The sequence below is a fragment of the Pyxicephalus adspersus genome, chromosome 2, assembly GCF_032062135.1.
Source record: "Pyxicephalus adspersus chromosome 2, UCB_Pads_2.0, whole genome shotgun sequence".
In the NCBI taxonomy this organism is placed as follows: Eukaryota; Metazoa; Chordata; class Amphibia; order Anura; family Pyxicephalidae; genus Pyxicephalus; species Pyxicephalus adspersus.
Genome location: NC_092859.1, coordinates 93,218,126 through 93,237,328, shown reverse-complemented (window position 1 = coordinate 93,237,328; position 19,203 = coordinate 93,218,126). Strand labels below are relative to the sequence as shown.

General features: G+C 35.5%; 1 protein-coding gene across 1 annotated transcript in view; it reads left to right on the top strand.

Annotated features, from left to right (window-relative positions):
* DOCK4 (dedicator of cytokinesis 4) overlaps nucleotides 1-19,203 on the top strand; it is a 172,331-nt gene that overhangs the window by 126,077 nt on the left and 27,051 nt on the right. Inside the window, exons 30-39 of the mRNA XM_072399031.1 lie at nucleotides 1,049-1,197; nucleotides 3,513-3,598; nucleotides 9,672-9,698; nucleotides 10,518-10,613; nucleotides 11,982-12,042; nucleotides 13,784-13,877; nucleotides 15,203-15,351; nucleotides 15,998-16,084; nucleotides 16,625-16,729; nucleotides 19,057-19,198. Of these exons, the coding sequence (XP_072255132.1) occupies nucleotides 1,049-1,197; nucleotides 3,513-3,598; nucleotides 9,672-9,698; nucleotides 10,518-10,613; nucleotides 11,982-12,042; nucleotides 13,784-13,877; nucleotides 15,203-15,351; nucleotides 15,998-16,084; nucleotides 16,625-16,729; nucleotides 19,057-19,198 (996 nt within the window). The remainder of the gene's footprint in view (nucleotides 1-1,048; nucleotides 1,198-3,512; nucleotides 3,599-9,671; nucleotides 9,699-10,517; nucleotides 10,614-11,981; nucleotides 12,043-13,783; nucleotides 13,878-15,202; nucleotides 15,352-15,997; nucleotides 16,085-16,624; nucleotides 16,730-19,056; nucleotides 19,199-19,203) is intronic.

Below are 19,203 nucleotides of genomic sequence, written 5' to 3'. Positions count from 1 at the left end.
TGAACTAAAACTGATATTACATTGCAAAAATACATTACATTTTTATTGGTGCTGTCCTCCAGAAGCAACACCTCGCCACTTACACATTGTACTGCTTGACTTTAGTAAAATACTGAAATTTGCATAAGAATTTTACTTTTAATTACATCTACTTGGATCTGATCAGTCCTGTCCCGTCAAAGCTTATTTTATTAGAGGAAGAATTTGGTGTGAATTATGTTTGTTCCTTATAGGTCCAGTAGCATGTTCCCGTAAAACTGGGGAATTTACATAATTTTGGAAAAATATATTCCCATTTCCTGTTAAGCATTTTTTTAACTTTTCCCACCATATCCCGAATCTGTACACAAATTAGTTGTGTTCTAAAGCTCCCATTGCAAAACACGTGTCACACACCATAGTACCCCAGTTTCTGCTGCCATCTTTTACATGCACAGTACCAGTGTTATTTGGGGCACAGGAAGTAGTCCAGGGTATGACAGATGGTATTTCAAATGTATGGCTCAGGATTGAATCAATTTCTAAACCCTCATTATCATCGGTAAAACAAACTTTTTTTTCCTGTTTCTTTCTCCTGGGGGAGTGAAGCTGCATAAAATAATTCGCATGGAAAGCTGTAGGCCCACTCATAGACAGAAAATCCTAAAAGAAATCCTCAGTTTGCCTTGTTTCTTCAAATTATTAAGGAACATTGAGTGTATTAATTGCTCATATGTTTTTAGTACATATATTTCCTATTATTCCTTATAATATTGTCTTTGCATAGTGCCAAACAGGATAACAAATCTACATAAACTAACTGTAATAGCTATAGGATTCCCAGGTTACCATATTTATTTAAACATAAGAAAATTTAAACTCAGACTAGCATAGTAGTTATTTCCTGGATAGCATTTTCAATTACCTAAATGATTTAGGTATGATAACAATTATGACTGTGTTTTAGAGTCTTTTAGTTATGTGGAATACTCATTTGTCATACAAGCCCCAGATTATTTGAGGATGGCACAATTGTCCTGTTTTCTGTGACCTCTCATATTTTTCACAGGTGAACACAAGCTGCACTTTATCCCAGCCCTAATTGGGCCATTTCTGGAGGTAACACTGATACCCCAACCAGACCTGCGGAATGTTATGATCCCCATTTTTCATGACATGATGGACTGGGAGCAGAGGCGAAGTGGAAACTTTAAACAGGTACTTTTAGAAATTGAAATTAAAATTTGAAATTGAAAATAAAGCAAACATATATTTTATTTTATACTTTTTTCAAAGATTTTGACTATGTATTCATCTTTTTTGTTGGTATTGGCAACTCATGTGGGCCTGTAGTGGAGGGGGAGGTTGCTGACCCCTATCATGACAATTCACTGGGTTTTTAGAGTCCATGCAACACATAACAGATGGATTGAGGATGGTTTTTTTCTGTTGTCTTCCTAACAATGATTATGAGCTACACCCATCATAGGGGTCAGTGGTCACTTTAGGTGGTTTTTTAGGTTTGGTTGTATTACTATACTTTATTTCTGGTGGAAACCTCTTATGGAGGAAGTGTTTGTGTAGCCAGGCATTTCACCTGTTACACTTTACAAATTCTATCCTTTTGAAAACTTGATTTGCCCATAAGCATTTTGTTAAACTGTGGTCAAAGATATCATCTCAGATGAAAGTTTCCTGTATGTATCTAGGCCGAATGTTTTTGACACACCAGTACGTTTTCCTATTTTCCAGCTCAGAGACTTGCGTGTTCCAAGTACTTTTGCAGCTCCCACTCGATTTTTCTCCTGCTGTCTCAAACCATTTCTGTACACCCACCATCATGCTGCTCCATAGGAACATCGATTTGAAACATTGTTTAACGCACACAGAATAAATGACTTTGATTTCTGTGCAGGAGCAATGTCATTAACCCTTGGGCTGATGCTCTTTAGGCTGCTTGATATGTGAACAATTGCATTGCATTATGTAAAGGATGTAATTCCTGGGTGCTGAGAATAACCTGTATTCATTCACTAATTCTGTGATTGATAAGGTACATTAAAAAGGTAGTGTTCTGAGTTTAACCCGCCATTTCTTGCACTCAGAAAAGGGATGATTTGGATGTTGCTGGTTACAGCAATAAATTAGAAGCATTCTTGTATGGTTTCTGTAGTTCAGTGTATTTTCGCACATGTTTGAAGTTCCTAAACATTTAGTATAATTACTAATCTATTTACCAACTAATTGATTATCCAGAATCTTCTTTTGTGTAGTGGAAAACCCATTTATATGTCTAGTCAGTTTTTTAAATTAGATGTCTAAAGTTATAACTATGTCTTCTGTTAGAGTATAGGGGTCAGGTAAATTACATGGTCTACTGACAAAGGTTTGCCTAGAAATGAAATTGCAAATCAGAATTGTGCTACAGTTTCAATTATTCAGGAAGTGCTTTAAAGTGGACCTGCGCTTAAACTAAAATAAGCTATGTTTACAGTCTTGCTGATGTGGATATATCAGGAATAAAAGAAGGTTGAAATCCTTGCCTTTCTAGAAGAGAATGCTATTGTAATCATTTTTCTGCACTGTTAGCAGAAGTTTAAACCTTTGTTCATGGTACGTCCGCTGAAGTGTAAAATCAGAAATCTGATTGACTGATACTTCTTGTCAACAGATCAGATGACCAAATGTCTTGGCTTTTGGTCACTTGTCCGGTCCTGCAGCAACAGTTACATGAATTGGATTTTTGTCCTTGCTTAAATTTTCTTTTCATTCAGTTATGTTTTACAAGAATATTTTTTGCTTCTCTTGCTTTTTTGTTAATAGATTGATAGATAAATGTTGAGCATTTCTGATACTAAAATCACACCCCAGAAAGCAATATTCTAACTGTCTTTGAATATAATTACCAAGATTCTATATGTCTGCAATTTGATTTTCTCTCATTGCATGCAGCTTTGTATATTGATGCTTTTCAGATGATTCAGTGCATATGAATCACTTTCCATGCTCTCATGTTTTCATTGCTTAAACAAAAATAAGCATGAAAGTGTATCTCTGGCACAAATACTAGCTGAGCTAAGATCAGTGATCTGTAATCCTTTTTTATTTTTTCATTGAATGATATTTTTAATGTATGTAGGTGTATGTATAATTCTACAGGCACTGGATAAAGGTTTCCAAACACCAGTAATGAAGGAATGTGTCAGAATATATCTTGCATGAAATAAAACCCTGCAGGAAAAATTAAGGCAATTTAGCTGGGCTGCACTTTTTTGTGTGTGAATCCATATATAGAGAGCTGTGTTAGCAGCAGTATCAGCTCCTGCTACTCAGCCTGGATGTTTAAAGTCACACTGTTCTATGACAGTTATCCTGAGAACGCTCTCGTGGATCTGTAGCAGCTTAATACGGGTGTCAGTGTGACCTATGACAACCCAAGACTGAATTCTGATTAGCCAAACATGCAGAGAACACTAAACCCTGGAGGAATTTCTGTACAATAAAACAAAGCACCTTTTATGTATCTCTTTGAGGTTGAAGCAAAGCTAATTGACAAATTGGACAGCCTGATGTCTGAGGGAAGAGGTGACGAAACCTACCGGGAACTCTTCAACAGCATGTAAGTAATCCTGAAAATTTTTATAATACTATTTTTTTTTTACTGGGGAACTAAACAAGTCAATGTGATATTACAGATTAGTCTGATCAGTGTATGGCTCATCTTTGTACATATACCTACAGTATTTGGAGGGTGCTAATGCAGGATGCCTTTGGTTGTACTTGATTGATAAAAGAGAAGAAGTTTGTGTGTGGGTAGGGAGTTGGTGTGTTGTTTACTGCAGAAGAAGGTATAAAAAGGTACCAGACAGATGCTTCAATAAATGCTTTTTTTCTGTGTTGGTTTAGATTGCCAAGAAATATGTTGTTTGTCATCACTTGAACTTCTGTGTGCTACTAATGAGTCGTTGTTTTTAGAATGACTGTATGAGCTGAGTGAGTGTATGTGTGTAGTATTTACTACGTACATTTAAATTTTATTCAAATTATGCTTTTTTTTGTATTCATATTGGGGAATCGTGTTTTTTTTCCTGCAGTTCCAGTTCAGATTTCATAGGGGAGAATGTTTGTAAAGGGATGCTGCCTCCCTGTACTTGCTGCGTATGATGTTTCTGGCATCCTCTATTAACACCATATAAAGCTGCTGGTAATCCCCAATAAAATACTTGATTATCGCTTTTAAAGTACTATGACCTTCTAAGTGACCGCAGAACTTTAGTGCTTCATTAATTCTGTATTTAGATTGGATTATATTTATGTAGTGAAACCATTTCCTTTTTTTATTTCTAACCTAGATTATAAAATGTACTCAGATAAAAAACCTTAACATAAAAAATTATCATTGCTTGAAGCGCCTAGCATCTTGTATTATGTACTATTGATTAGAATTTAGATAATAAACACAATAGCCTTTCCTGTGGGTAAACTCCGAGGCACAGAAATGCCTTGTCTTTTGACATATCTACATTTGAAACATAGGAAAGCGTTAAGGTTTAATTATGCAGCTGTATTATATAGAATTTTATGTACCAATAAGTTATGCCCATTAGCAGTCATCATGTATTTATTCACTTCTAGGGTGTATACGAGTAATAAAAATAGCAGCCACAGTATTTACTTAAATTACTAATCAAGGGTATGTCCAACACTGATCTAATGAAGGGCAGCCATTTGAGGCCTGTTCAAGTAACCATCTCTTAATGTGGTTATGTGGGCAGCAGTTGGCAGCAGTATATTAAGTGCAGCTGCCACCTGTGATAAAATCTTGTAAAGAAGGAAAGGAGTGATGGCTTTTGTAATTGTTTGGCACCCAGATGCCTGCAGCAGATTGTAAAAAAATATATTCTACTACGTGCAAGCTGAAAACAGGAACTATAAAAACATTTCTGTTTTTATGAAAAAGGTAGTAAACTCAAAATGTATGTTTGTATGTAATATTAATTATACTACAAACAGTTACAAGTATGTATCTCACTTTTCTAATGCCTGTACATAGCATGTCTGGCAAAAGTGTCCAGGCCCAATTTAATAATTTTACTTAAATTCTACACTGAAATGTTATGACTTCACAGTAGTATTTGTGATGGTGTTCTACTGTCCTTATATTAGTCCACTATTTAAACTTGGAACTTACACAACTCTATATTCTTATACATAGTGGCATTAGGATCATTTAGTGGCTAGTTAGCCTGCATCAACACGTCCCCTGCCTCGTTATTCTCTCAACATTGAAAGATCTAGATAAATAGGTCATTGCCTACCTACATACGTGAGTTTTTTTTTCCTCAACCAGTAGTTTCCCATTTTCTCTATTTGAGTAAATATACTTTACAATTCAATTCTCTGCTTTTAAATCAATGGTGTAGATTCCATTCTTCCAGGGATTTACAAATCTGGTGGATTGATTTGAACAACAGTAAAATAATTTGCAAATTTTAAAATTGTATTAAATGAAATATCATTATCTAGCCATTTTTGGGATTTGATAGGGGGTAAGTAGGGGAGTTAAGTCCCCAATTCTGAAATTATATTTATAATAAATGCCCCATTATATGAAGAAATGCTTGGTCAGGAAAAGAATCGTATATAAACTGAAGAATAAAGCAGAATTTCTATAATTTGACATTTGCTAGGTTCCAGGATCCTTGGTGTCTACTATTCTGTGTAGTATTAGTAGTAAAAGAGGCCACTGTAAGGATTGTAAAAGATCTGGAGCACCTCTGGGCAACTGTAGGAATAGAAGGGTGCACCACACTAAGTGGTCAATGGCAAACTGTGAGTGAGTCCAAATTGCTTAACCAATTGGAGTGTCTTGAGCTTGGTAAAGTAAAACATGAGCCTACTCCTGTATACATGTCCTTCTCAGGACACAAAGTTTGTGGCAGGGTAAACACCTAGTTGCTGAATATACATCTAAATTTCAACACTGGATTGCAAATACCACTTGGAATCCAGCAGTGCAATAGATTCAGTTTTGCTGAGGGCTTTTTGAACAAATTAAAGAGTAGAAATTCCTTGAGACTTTTATCCAATTATGTTTCAGAATTAATCAGAGACTTATTAAAAGGTTAACTAGGAAAAGGTTGTCAGCAGTATGTAACATAAAGTGCAGGGGCATAATGCAGAGTGCAGGGATCAGTAGTCAGTAATATGAAGTGAGGTGCTGGTAATCAGCAACACCAAGTGAGGCATAAATAGTATGTAATGCAGAGTGCAAGGCATTAGTAATGTGAAACAAATTGTTTGATAGCATGGGTACGTAATATAGAGAACAGAGGTTAGTAGTGTATAAGGCAGAGTTCTGGAGTCTGGATTATGTATTACAGAGTTTAGGGGGTCACTAGTTTATAATGCAGAGTTCAGAAGGTAATAATATGTAAGACAGAGTGCAAAGGGTCAGTAGTATATAACATGGAGTGAAAGGGTCAGTTGTCAGTAATGCATCAGTATGTAGTGCAGGGGTAGTGAGTAGCATTTAATGAAGAATGCAGGGTATTTAATGCAGAGTGCAGTGGTCAATAATTTATAACCTAAAGGTGGAGATCAGTAACTTACCCAGTTTGTTACCCAACCTCGACCCCCAATAATTCTAGGACATGTCAATCCACCAACAAGCCTGACTTTAATTATCAAGAGAAGCCACAGGGAGACCCACCAGACAAGTTTGTAAGAAGCATTCACAGTTTATGGTAAATTATTTATAGTTTAGTATATTAACCTTAGGATGCACATATATTTTATAAATCGTTTTTTGTTTCTTTCATCTTAGTTATTGCTTTGGGTAAAGTATGGTGCAGTGTGACATTGTGGCACATGTACTGTTTATTAGATGACTCTATTGACCATACTGAGGACAAAGCACAAGTTCAGCTAACTGTGCTGGAAGGCATTGTGTCATATCATTGCAAGATACTAAATACAGTTAGCATCATTACACTTTGGGTCATAATGATCATATTGAAATTATTCATAATATTGTGGCCAAGTATTTCTAAGCTCCCCCTCGTTAGCAAATATCAAAACTCCTGTCTTATACTTTCTTGCAAAGAAGAAAACTAGTAAAAAAATAGTACATTTAAACCCTAACTGGATTAGGTTTTGGTTACAACACGGACCATGTTTTTTTTGTATTAAATACAGTTTTTATTATTTTTATTACTTCACCAGCTAACACTGCATGTTTTTGGACAGGGGTATCATCTATTATATAGCCATTTGTGCTCAGGTGATGTGAACAGATATGTTGGTGCAATAAACATTATAAATAATTATTTTGTGACCCCCCCTTCCCATTCCTATATATGGTTACATATGTTAACTGTCCATATTTAGCTTCATACCGTTAAATAAATAAATCAATACTCATTTCAATATTAAAAGTTCTGGGACAAGTCATCCTTCTGAAAACATGCAAATTACTACTCATAACAAACCAGGTTTATTCAAATAAACAAATCCTACTTTACTTTCTGGTATGAACTGTGCTTTCTCCTCAGTTTTTAAAGAGGCATACTAGAATATTATTTAAGACCATGTGTCTCTTAAAGAAGGATTCATATTATTTTCCAGCCATGTTTTTGTACATGTTTGTTTCACACATCTTTAGATCTTCTTGACCTGGGAATTTCTGTAAGCACGCTACTGTGTAACCAAGTATAACCTGGGTGCTTGCCTCAATTGATCATTGACTTCAGATCACTCCCTAATGAATTCCAACACTTGCCACATTTTATTTTCGTTTGAAGCCATTGAAGACATTTTAAAGCAGTGTTCCTCAAAAAGGGTTCTGTGGAACCCTAAGGTTCCTCCAGAGGTTGCTAGGGTTCCTTGAGCAATGAGCAATTTATGCCTCTCAGGTCAATTTAAGGAAGACCAATAATCTTTTTTACCATCTGTAAGGGTGACCTTCTTCCCACTGACCACCACACTAATGCTCTATGACATGTAGATACAGTTATTATAGGGGTCCCCTGAAGACCTGAAAGTTTTTCCCAGGTTTCCCCCATGCTATAAATGTTTGATAAATCTGATTTAAAGGCTTATGAACTGTCAGTGACAATGTTAATAGCTACCCTGCTGCATCTTTTTCATCCCACGATCATTGTAAATAGGCACTACCTATATGAGAGTGGCAACACAGAATTCATAAGTAGTGCATCATTGTTGCCAAACCATCTCAGGAAATTGCATTATGTGTTCTTTAGGCTTAGTCTACACGGACATTTTCCCCAGCATTTAACCTGAGGCTTTAAAAGCCCATGTTTGAAATTCCCATGCATTCCAATGGTCCATTCTACACCAGGATGTTTCCTTGAGGCAGGTTTTTGAGCAGTATAGAGACCGTTCCTTGCAACGTTTTAAAAATTAAAATGCAAGAAAACACTCCTATTGAATTCAATGGAGGCTTTTACAAGTGTTTTTAAGTTTTTTTTATGAAAGCTTCCATTGAATATGGAAGCCCCCTTTAATAAGGAAACTCCCAGATCTCGGCCACCCCAACCTGGGGAATGAGTACAGGGGTACATAAAACCTCTTACTAAAAATATGTGTAGAAAATAAGACGAGGCTTTAATGTTAAAGTATTTTTCTGAATGTGTGCTTTGTGTAACTCAAACTTTTTTTTACAGGTTATCCCACAATGACAGGATGATTCCCACGGCAGCATTCATAACATGAGCAAAGCCGTGGGACTCCTAACAGTGAGGGATCCCCAGACACTAGAGGGCAAATGAGGACAGTCTCCCAATTCACCTCTAGTGCTTTGTGATTGGCTGAGGAAAAAGAAATCTTGATCATGCTTGAGCCTTCATCAGGATTTCCCTTTTCCCAGCCATTCAGCACTAGAGGGGAATGGGGATGATGGGTGCTGATTGGCAGCCTAAGCGTCATCAGGAGTTCCCCTTCCTCAGCCAATCAAGGAGTGAAGCATTCAGCAGAGCTCTGCTATGCTGTAAGGTCAGGTCACATAAGTGCTTGTGAGACTACTACTGTAGTCAAGAAAACTGTAGGTAGATATAACTTTCCTTTCTAATAGGGGCCTTAGTTTTACTTTCAATACAAAGTTGTATTCAGTATGCCTTTTGTTTACATTTATGAAGGCATTTGTTTTATCTGTATGTGTAATTGTTTTACTTTTGGAACAGAGCATGGAAGGATTCAAACTGTCAATTTTTATTGCTCAGTTTGGAAATTTCTCCCCACTGTTTGGAATACCAGAAAGTAATGCAAAACCAACGCAAATCAGTCTCTTTGACAGATATCAGAACACATGGGGTGTTATTAAAATTCTTTCAATGTGGATGCGGACAGCAATTTTAGTACAGCAAATGATGTTTTATTTCTGTCATGTATTGGCATTAGTGTGGTCATAAAAAAGAGATTTTATTAACTACCTTAAAGACAGAGCAAGAGAATAAATCTGTTTTCTGTGAAAACAAACTTATTTTGCATTCGGTCCGAAATCATTTTAACCTAACAGATATTCTAACTTTACCTTGCTTTAGCCAAACAATACAATTGGGATTAACCTTTTATTTCTACTCCTTTCTAAACCATATTTCATGTGTACCTTTGACTGCTTTTAATGTTCATTGTGTGGTTAATAAATTATTTTTTATCAATGCTTCCTGGATTAGAATTCCTCTGTTTGGGCCATATCCTAGGTAAGCAAAACAAATATAGGTTTCAGCAAAAGTAAATATCTGCAGTTCTCTCTAGTGAGTCCACAGAGTCAAGAGTTCGATGGATTTATTACTCACCCAGCTTTGGTTTTTGCATCCAGCCATTTAGCCTTTTACGCATTTACCTAAACACACATCCGGCTTCTGTACAGAAGAGCCATATGCTTATGCAATTAGTTATTGTCACTATATAGTCACATTTATAAAATCTAGTTTTTCTCACCAATATCTCTAAAAAAATATTGATATTTTTAAGAGTAATCATTTTTCAATGTTTGGGCACCTCTTTAACCTCCTGAGCGGTAACCCTTAGTAATTTTTTTTAAAGTTTATTATTAAGTTTATTAAATTTATTAAATATTTGGCATATTTCAGTGAGTTATGCCTAGGAATTACAGGCCTACAATGTAAAAATAAAATTCATGAAAGACAATGTACCGCTTTTAGACATATATATCCGGACAGAAATGACCCGCCCAGGAGGTTAATGTAACGTCCCTATTCAGTTTGTGTTCTTACCACCAGGAGATGCTGAAAGACAGTTATGAACTATGTATATTTATAGTAAGTAATTATCTATATTAGCCAATGAGATTTAGAGTTCATTTTCCGATCTTATTGGACAGTGGACATTTGCATTTCATTAGTGGTTTCGGAGCAACCTAAACAGTACCTGTCTGATGCTAAAATGCATAAGGTCCTTTATGGTTACTTATTAGAAAAAAAACACATAATGTAAAAATACTGATTTACAGGACACATGTGCTTTGTGAAGTTCTAACTTATGGTTTCTAATTTCAGCCTATTAAAAAAAATTGAGCGGGAAACATGGAGAGAAAGTGGCGTATCATTAATTGCCACTGTAACACGACTCATGGAGAGACTGCTGGACTACAGGTAAGCAACTGAAAATCCCATTAGTACTGAGACAGAGATGAAATAAACATGACTTGTGTCAAACTGATCTTTGGGAATGTGTTTGGAAACACTGGAAAATAGAAAATCAGTTTCAGGGGCATGTCTTGATGCAGAAACTATTACAGGTGTTTGTGACTGGTGCCTGCAAAAGAAGCTTGCGATATGTACTCCGATATTGAACAGGTTCCAAACATTTGAAGCTGTATAAATGTAAATGGACCTGATTTTTTTATTAAACATGGTAGGCCTAAACTTTTGGGCACCATTTTGGAAAAGATGCTTAAATTAACTGCCAGTCTTGTCTCCCCTTCACCCTCTTTTTTGCCTTTCTTGTCCCCATACCCTCCTTTTTTCCTCTATCACTTTACTGTTTTACTTACGGTTTACGTACTGTAAAACTTACAGTTTTGCTGTTTTATTTACTTCCTTGTACTCTTTAAATGTAGTTTAGGCAGCACAACACCAATATTACTTGGGGTAAATCTTGAATTTGGTTTGGAGTTTTAAACCCTGAACCAAATTCAAGATTTACCCTAAGTAATATCGGTGTTGTGCTGCCTAAACTACTAGATTAAAAATGAAGCAAATCACCTATGTGCAAGCAAAGAGTATATTGGTTCCCAATTTTCACAAATATTTTGTTTTTTCTATAAATACTTATATCATAGTATTGCCACATTGTATTCAGTACAATTTTTCATTTTCTTTGCTAAAAAAAAACAAACTTTTTATTTCAGAAGACTAGAAAATCACTGATTCATTTTTGTATTCATGGATTCATCACTTGCCATGCACTGCACAATTCTTGCTAGCTATTGTGAAATTCATCACAACATTACCTCAAATGTCCTGCATATAGACAGCTTTAAATATACTTTAGGGGCATTTGATAAAAAAATTGTATTTATAGTTTCAATCTAATAAAGTACCATGTTTACATTTTTATCTTTAGGCAAGTTTGCAGTTGTAGTCACTGCATTTGTAGGTAAAATGCATGCTTTTTAGTGATTAAATGCATATGCGTTCTTCTATTTATAGAAAAAGTGGAAGGAGTTTTAGTAAAAGCAGCTGATCCTGTGTGCTTTGCTATTTTAAAGTAAACATTTCTTGATCAAGAAATTGTATTGTTGATCTTTAAAAATAAAGTCACTCAGGATAGCTAGAATGTTCTGCTTCCATTTATAAAATAATAGCTGGAATACATGAGTGTACCAGAATACATTTTTTAATAGTAAGCATTTTGTATTTTTAGAAACGGCACACAAGTTAGAATGTCAGTGTGAAAATTGTTGTGATATTTCTTTTAGTTTTTCCATGAAGAATAATATTTTGCCTTTGTATTTTCAGGGACTGCATGAAGATAGGGGAAGTGGATGGGAAGAAGATTGGGTGCACTGTTAGTCTTTTGGTAGGATACATACTTTAAATTGGTCACCAGTTTGCCAGCAATGAAATCTTAATGAAAATGTTTCTCATTCAATTTGTAACGTGCTGTTTTGTTCCTCATTAAAACAAACACAATGGCTGCAGTACAAATCTATTCAGGCAGTAATGATGGAAAATGAGTGTTTTCTTGCAGGTAAGGGAATAGCTCAAGCCTGTATGGATTGTCATTGTAGCCCAAGTAATTACTTATGGGAAGAAAATTGAAAGCTGGATGTCCCTAATATGCAGATTATGCTACTACAGTACCAGTTTTTCTGCTACAAAAATAAGATGTGCCCTATAAAATCATGAGTACAGCACTGCGTAATATGTTGGTGCTATATAAATCCTCTGTAATAATAAATAATAAAAATAATGAGATACCCTAGCATCAGTTGTGGTGGCAACATCAGCTACTACTATATCTTTTATATCTTCCAGCTATAAAAACCTTTGTGAAAATTATATATTCATGTACTAGGCTTGGTGACTGATATGAAAAAAAGCCTAGTTTTGACATGATGATGGAAAACTCTAAGCCAAAAAATGTGAATATATCCAGGTAAAGTTTAATGGTTCTCCAATTCAGATCATTCATTATCAGAGAATTCAGAGAACCTGAATCTTATCAGCGTGATATACATGACTTGGAGTCAAATGTCAGTCTTCTGTTTGTTTAATGAAATGCCTAAGGCGGCATCTTTTCATTAGAAGAACACTTGGAAAAATGTTAAAGAAAAATGTTTTTCGATGATATAGGTTTTGTTTCTCTTGTTAATAAAGTAACCATTTATTTAAAAAAAATAATTACTTTTATAGGGTATTTCCTACTATAGTTGTCTAATGCCATACAATAAACTAGGAACGTCTCACTTTTAGGCTATTTTAGGTGGTTGCTATGCTTTTAGCACTTTCTAACACATATGAAATGCTACCTTGGCAGAGACACTACATGTAGCGCCCCCTGTTAAATATGAAAAAAGAACCAAGTGGCCAAGCATTTCGAGTTTGTCCCACCACAGGTGTGGCCTAGCCTAAGGGTATTGTCATTTTAGGAGGCTAGAGTTTAATGTTTACAATAGCTTTTCATTAGCAACACTTGTGTATCTGTTACAGAATGTTTATAGACAAAGGAGCCTCTCTTCAAGTGCTAGCAAGGCTTTTGCAGTCTTAAGATGATTGAGGTAGAATCTTGATAGAGTTTGATGTTCTAGGAGCAGTTTATTGGGAGATCTGTAGTCCTATCAGACCTGATTATGTGGGTACATCTCATGTGTTATGTCATGGGGTCTAGAAGGTAATATCTTCAGCTTGGGAATTTTATTATAAACTTAGTGCTTTCAAATGTCCCTACTTCCCCATGCATCCTAAAGCCAATGTCTGTTTTGGCTTCTGAGGGACATGCATTTTATTGTAGGATGTGGAAGTAGTCATACCAGAATTTTTTTTCTCCTTTTAGACATTCTCTTGCAATCTGTAATACAGTGTTCTTCATTGGCAAGATGTGTATTGTGTTAGGATGTGGTCTACATCTTACTGAAGATCGCTATATGGAGCCCACTGAACTTTCTATACCCAGAGAGTAAAAATGTTGGCAAAATTGTGAAAAGATGTCATTTTTTTAAAAAAGTAGCACATAATGTTCCTCCCCCTGTTAAAAACTTTTTTTGAAAGATATATTGTATGTATTGAAGATTAACTAAATGAAAAATATTTCTTTACAGAATTTTTATAAAACAGAATTGAACAAAGAAGAAATGTATATACGATATATTCACAAACTATATGACCTCCACATGAAAGCACAGAACTACACAGGTAAAACATGCACCTAATACCTCTACATGGGGTCTGGGTTTTAGTCAAAGAGTCAGGACTCTGGTGTATTGAGTCTAACGTGAGATGATCAAATATAAAAGCAAGAGTTTAGTGATTGATGAAGGGGCCTGATTTTGTGGATGTGGACTATACTTCATTGGCTGATTCAATGATCCATTAAAGCATGTTACTTTACGGGTTAATGTGCACAATGTTAAGGAAGCCTGATCATTATGAATCGGCTGCCAATGCATCAGAATGGTGCAAAAACCACACATGACTACTAGTAACCTCATTCTAATATATATATATATATATATATATATATATATATATATATATATAATGAAAGAGGAATACTTGTAACCATATGATTTGAAAACTACAATATATTTTAATTGTTTTCTTGGTTTTAGATACACCTTTAAATAGGTAATATGTTTACTTCAACCTACAGTCCTGTTTGTAATGATACAACAGTTTTTATTATTATTTTACTCTAAGTCTACTAGTGGGGAGTTGTTTTATTAATTGTGTGGAAATCAACAGTGTATGACTTGTTTTATTTGTTGCTCAGGATAAAAGGGTCTTGGTTTGTGTCCTTGCAGGGATACTGTTTTGAGTTTGTGTGAGATTCATGTTTTTGTATAGGTTTTTTCCTTGCATTTTCCTTTATTCTCAAACCCAAAAACATACTGATAGGTTTTTATATACTGTTTTGTTCCCATATTATTAATAATGTGTACTTGTGTTTATAACTTTGGTAGTCATTACACTATCTATCTATCTACACTATCTATGGATGGTTCATTGGTCTCTGTAAGGCCCCATTCACATACATGCAGTCCACTTGCCTGCTATTGTGCACAGGAAAATGTTGGGCCTTCCACTGGGAGATTATGTAGGCTGCCATTTCTTACCTGGTTCTAAAAAGTACTACTTTTGCCCTTATTACCTTCCGAATGAGTATACAACTCAGGCGAACTACTGAAATGAAAAGATTATCTTTACATCCAGCAGTTTTATTCTTTACAATGGGTTCAGCAATGGCAGCATTTATATTCTCTCCCATGGTCCATTTTAGGCAACCCATTCAATCCGAATAAACCAGAAAATGTTGCTGTGTACCACAACTCCAGTGTGTCGGGTGTCATTCAAAATCAGTTGAACTGCATTCAATGCATGTTGTAGTAACACGTGCATTACTGCAATACACAGATGTGAACCCATCCTGAAAGTTTTAGGGATAAAGGAGGGGGGGGGGGGGCAATATATAACACAATATATGATAAATATTATTTATTCTCCTAATTAATTCTCTGCAGAGGCTGCCTACACCCTTCTACTGTATGATGAGCTACTGGAATGGTCTGATCGGCCACTTAGAGAGTTTCTAAACTATCCAATGCAAACAGAATGGCAAAGAAAAGAGTACCTCCACATGACCATCATCCAGAATTTTGACAGAGGAAAAGTAAGGCAGCTAATATTTTGTGTTTTGTTCATAACAAATTTGTATAGATTTTTTTTATAAATGTATAATATAAAACCATAGATGCTGCCACTAGTTTTTCCAAATTAATGGTAGATTTGGGCCCCTACTTCAGACAACTAAGGGCTTGTTTTACATTAGCAACAAAACACTTTGGCATTTACTGCTCATGGGGACCTACTGGCAACCACTAGGTGCCTTAAAGGGGTAATAGTCAGTAAATGCTAGACTTTTTCAGACATTTGCAAGCAATTTTGCAGGCAGCCACAATGCCTAGGGAAGAGGTCAATTAAGCCACTTGAGAAAACACTTTTCTAACAAAGTCTTATAAGAGTTGACAGGCAGTTCCAATTCAAATCTATGGGGTGGCCGGGGCAACAATCTGCCCTAATACAAAAAAAGAAAAAGAAAAACGCTGCCAGCCACCTCATAAAAAGCTTAAATAAAATGAAATGTGATTTTGTGATGAACCATTTGTGATTTTGTGATGATTGTCCATTTCCTCAAAGACATTGTAGTTTTAAAGATACCGAGATTCAGATAACAGTAAATGACATGAATGTCTGCAGCATTTGCAGACCAATTACAGAATTTATGGGCCTTTTTTCTTTTCTATATCTATGTACAGTGCTGGGAGAATGGAATTATACTCTGCAGGAAGCTTGCTGAGCAGTATGAAAACTACTATGACTACAGGAATCTCAGTAAAATGAGGGTAAAGTAATAACAATATTTATAAATATAATAACAGGCATACTTCAGAATGGCTTAAGTGCCTTTTTTTTATTAAACCTTCCTGGTGGAACTTATTGCCAGTCAATGCACTAGAATTTTTGCTAAATGTTAGATTCACTGCTTTATAAATAAACTCCAAGGTGTCTATGGGTAGCTTAGTTTTACTTAGGAAAAAAAAAATCATATAAACCTAAAATGCACAATGCTTTGTAGTAATGACATTGACTGGCTGAGATAACCAGATTGTCCCAAACTGCAAACGTCAGGTTGAAAATTTTAGCCTGTAGAAAATTGATGTAGATGGACAGCACAATGATGAGCACAACATTGTGCTGTCCATCTACATCAATTTTCTACAGGCTAATATTGGGAAATGCAGAGGTACTGTAGGATTGTTTTGATACTGTTTATGTGGGGAGCATATATGTATTGTAAGTAAGTATTTGCATAGTTCTGGTAACAGATGACTTCATAAATAGATATTTGTTTAATATGCTGTATGACACTCTCATTTTGTCAGATGATGGAAGCTTCTTTGTATGATAAAATAATGGACCAACAACGATTGGAGCCAGAATTTTTCCGTGTTGGATTTTATGGGAAAAAATTCCCATTTTTCTTGAGAGTAAGTAGGAAACTATTTTTAAATTACATTTTATTAGCTTTGTTTTTTTTCTGTTTCTACGTGCTCTTTGCTGATTGTCTGGATTAGTAATAACCTAATATGTTTTTTTTGAGAGACGTATGTGATAAACATCAAATGTATAGCAAGTTTGTGAAACTTTAAAGCATTATTGTGTAATCTGCACTATAGCACTGTTTCTGTTCTCTAGAATGCTCGCAAAATGTGAATTCTACAAAGATCAGTGTAAGTCAAATAGTACAACCTTTAAACTGAGGGGTAATTTGAAGTCTTAGTGACAATTTAGGTTCTGGAGGCATGTTTAACCCTGGATAGGAGCAGTACTCATTAAAAGAATGCAAGACTGAACGGAACATGGTTGGGGGTCAGGGGGTATTACCCTGAAAAAAACAATTAAACATATTTGGTAAATGGCTGAAGTAAGTTAGGCATTTCATATCAACTACAAAGACTGATCTTCTCATAAAGAATAAAAGGTACATTTGATAGGAGCTACGTTGCTTCCTCAAGACCAGGGTAGCATAGAGTCACCGAGGGCCAATGAATTCTACAGCTGAATGTTAGAGTACCTGTAATCATGAAATCTGGCAATGGTCCAAAAGACAGTAATAAAATAAATGTAATTTCTCAGAAAAAGTCCTATGACAGTCCTTATTTTCAACCAACATAAAGATGTATAGGGATCTCAAACAAGCTATTCAGTTAGGTACATAATAACTAAAACATACAACTTCACCTTTTAATCATTGTGCAGACCTTGTAATGTCAGGCACTGTTTGAGAACTGAAAAAAGAAGGATGCGCAAGTTACTAAATATGAGGTCTTACATACTTGTTTTATCACTTTTTTTTTTAATAAACGTAAAATGTAGTGTGTGCTTTTTAAAACCGCCTTTCATTACGCCCTAGGCTAGTGTTTTCATATCCAAGCTCAAGAAAAGGACGTGACAAGCCATGTTATTTATCCAACATAATGAAATGCAAACCGTTTATTTATTATGTTTAAAATTGAATACTTGAAGTGAATCTGAATCTTTACTCAGTTTACTGTGTGAAGATTCCTAACATGTTTAGAAAATCAAACTTAATTTGTCTAATAAATCAAATTAAAATCAATAACCAGAAGAATAATGCAAATTGTCACTCTACTGTTCAGGCAGAGAGGCTCTAGGCCTAGAATGGGTAGGATAAAAATGCGCTATACACTGTAAATACAACAAAATTGCTCAAACTGTACAGGGACAGCAAGGTTGAGAATGCACCTGGATTGCACTGACAGCCTAGAAGCTTGTACTATGTATGACAATTTGGTCCTGACATGTCTGCAATATGTCAGTGGCTATGGATGCCCCCCCTGGTAGCCCTACTGCCCTATGCAATGGCTTATGTTGGCATTACAGAACTTTAGCCCAATCAAATATATAGAACAATATTAATCCCCATCCCAAAGACATAGACCTAATTGTTTTAATGCTATAGAAATAGGTATATTTTTTTACAAAAAATATTGAAAATTGACTAAACATTCACTTTGGGGGATGTGTATTATAGTATTGCCTTCTTTGCATTGACTAGTTGGAAGCTCTAAATTCAAGTAGGCAGTAACATAGAAGAGCAATGACATCAACAGGGCATGAAAGCAAATCTGTGTGTTGTTAAACCTAATAATGTAAAGGGCAATCAGATCGCTGTGAACATAAGCTGTCATCATGTGGCTTCTGCCTCTGACTCCATAGACATAGCACCACTTATGTTTAATGGAATAAAGCCACAATACCTGCTACTATTGCACTATATAGCAGCAGACACAGGTACTGTTTTGTGCAGTGGGTGGACAAGTTTATGGAAATAAATACATAAATATTGGGTTTTTGGTGTTCCAGTAACTGAGCCATTAATAGGAAGTTTGTGCTCACATGTTATGCTGTAAGCTTTGTATGTATGCTGCTTTTTCATTGGGTACAGAAATCAAAAAGTTAACCTTAACTAAAAGTGGCTCGAGACTATGCTGATGTTGGTTCTTCAATGCAGAGCTAAGACAAATTGTGTGAAACATCATATCTGCTTTATAAAGAGTAGCACAGAACATCACATAGCCAACTTGTTATTTATTTTTATTATCATCCTGTATTTTTATATGATCGGTTTGTTTATCCTAACTTTGTACTTCAAAACCACTTAGATAATGTCTGCAAGATCAAATGATGATCTATAAATAATGACTGTACACATGATTGCTTTATTTTCATTCACCACAGGCAGTGCAGTTGATATTCAGGTTTAAACACTAACAATTTCTCTCATGAACAGAACAAAGAATTTGTTTGTCGAGGCCATGACTACGAGAGATTGGAGGCTTTCCAGCAGCGCATGCTAACGGAATTCCCACATGCCATTGCCATGCAACATGCCAACCAGCCCGATGAAACAATATTCCAAGCAGAAGCACAATGTATC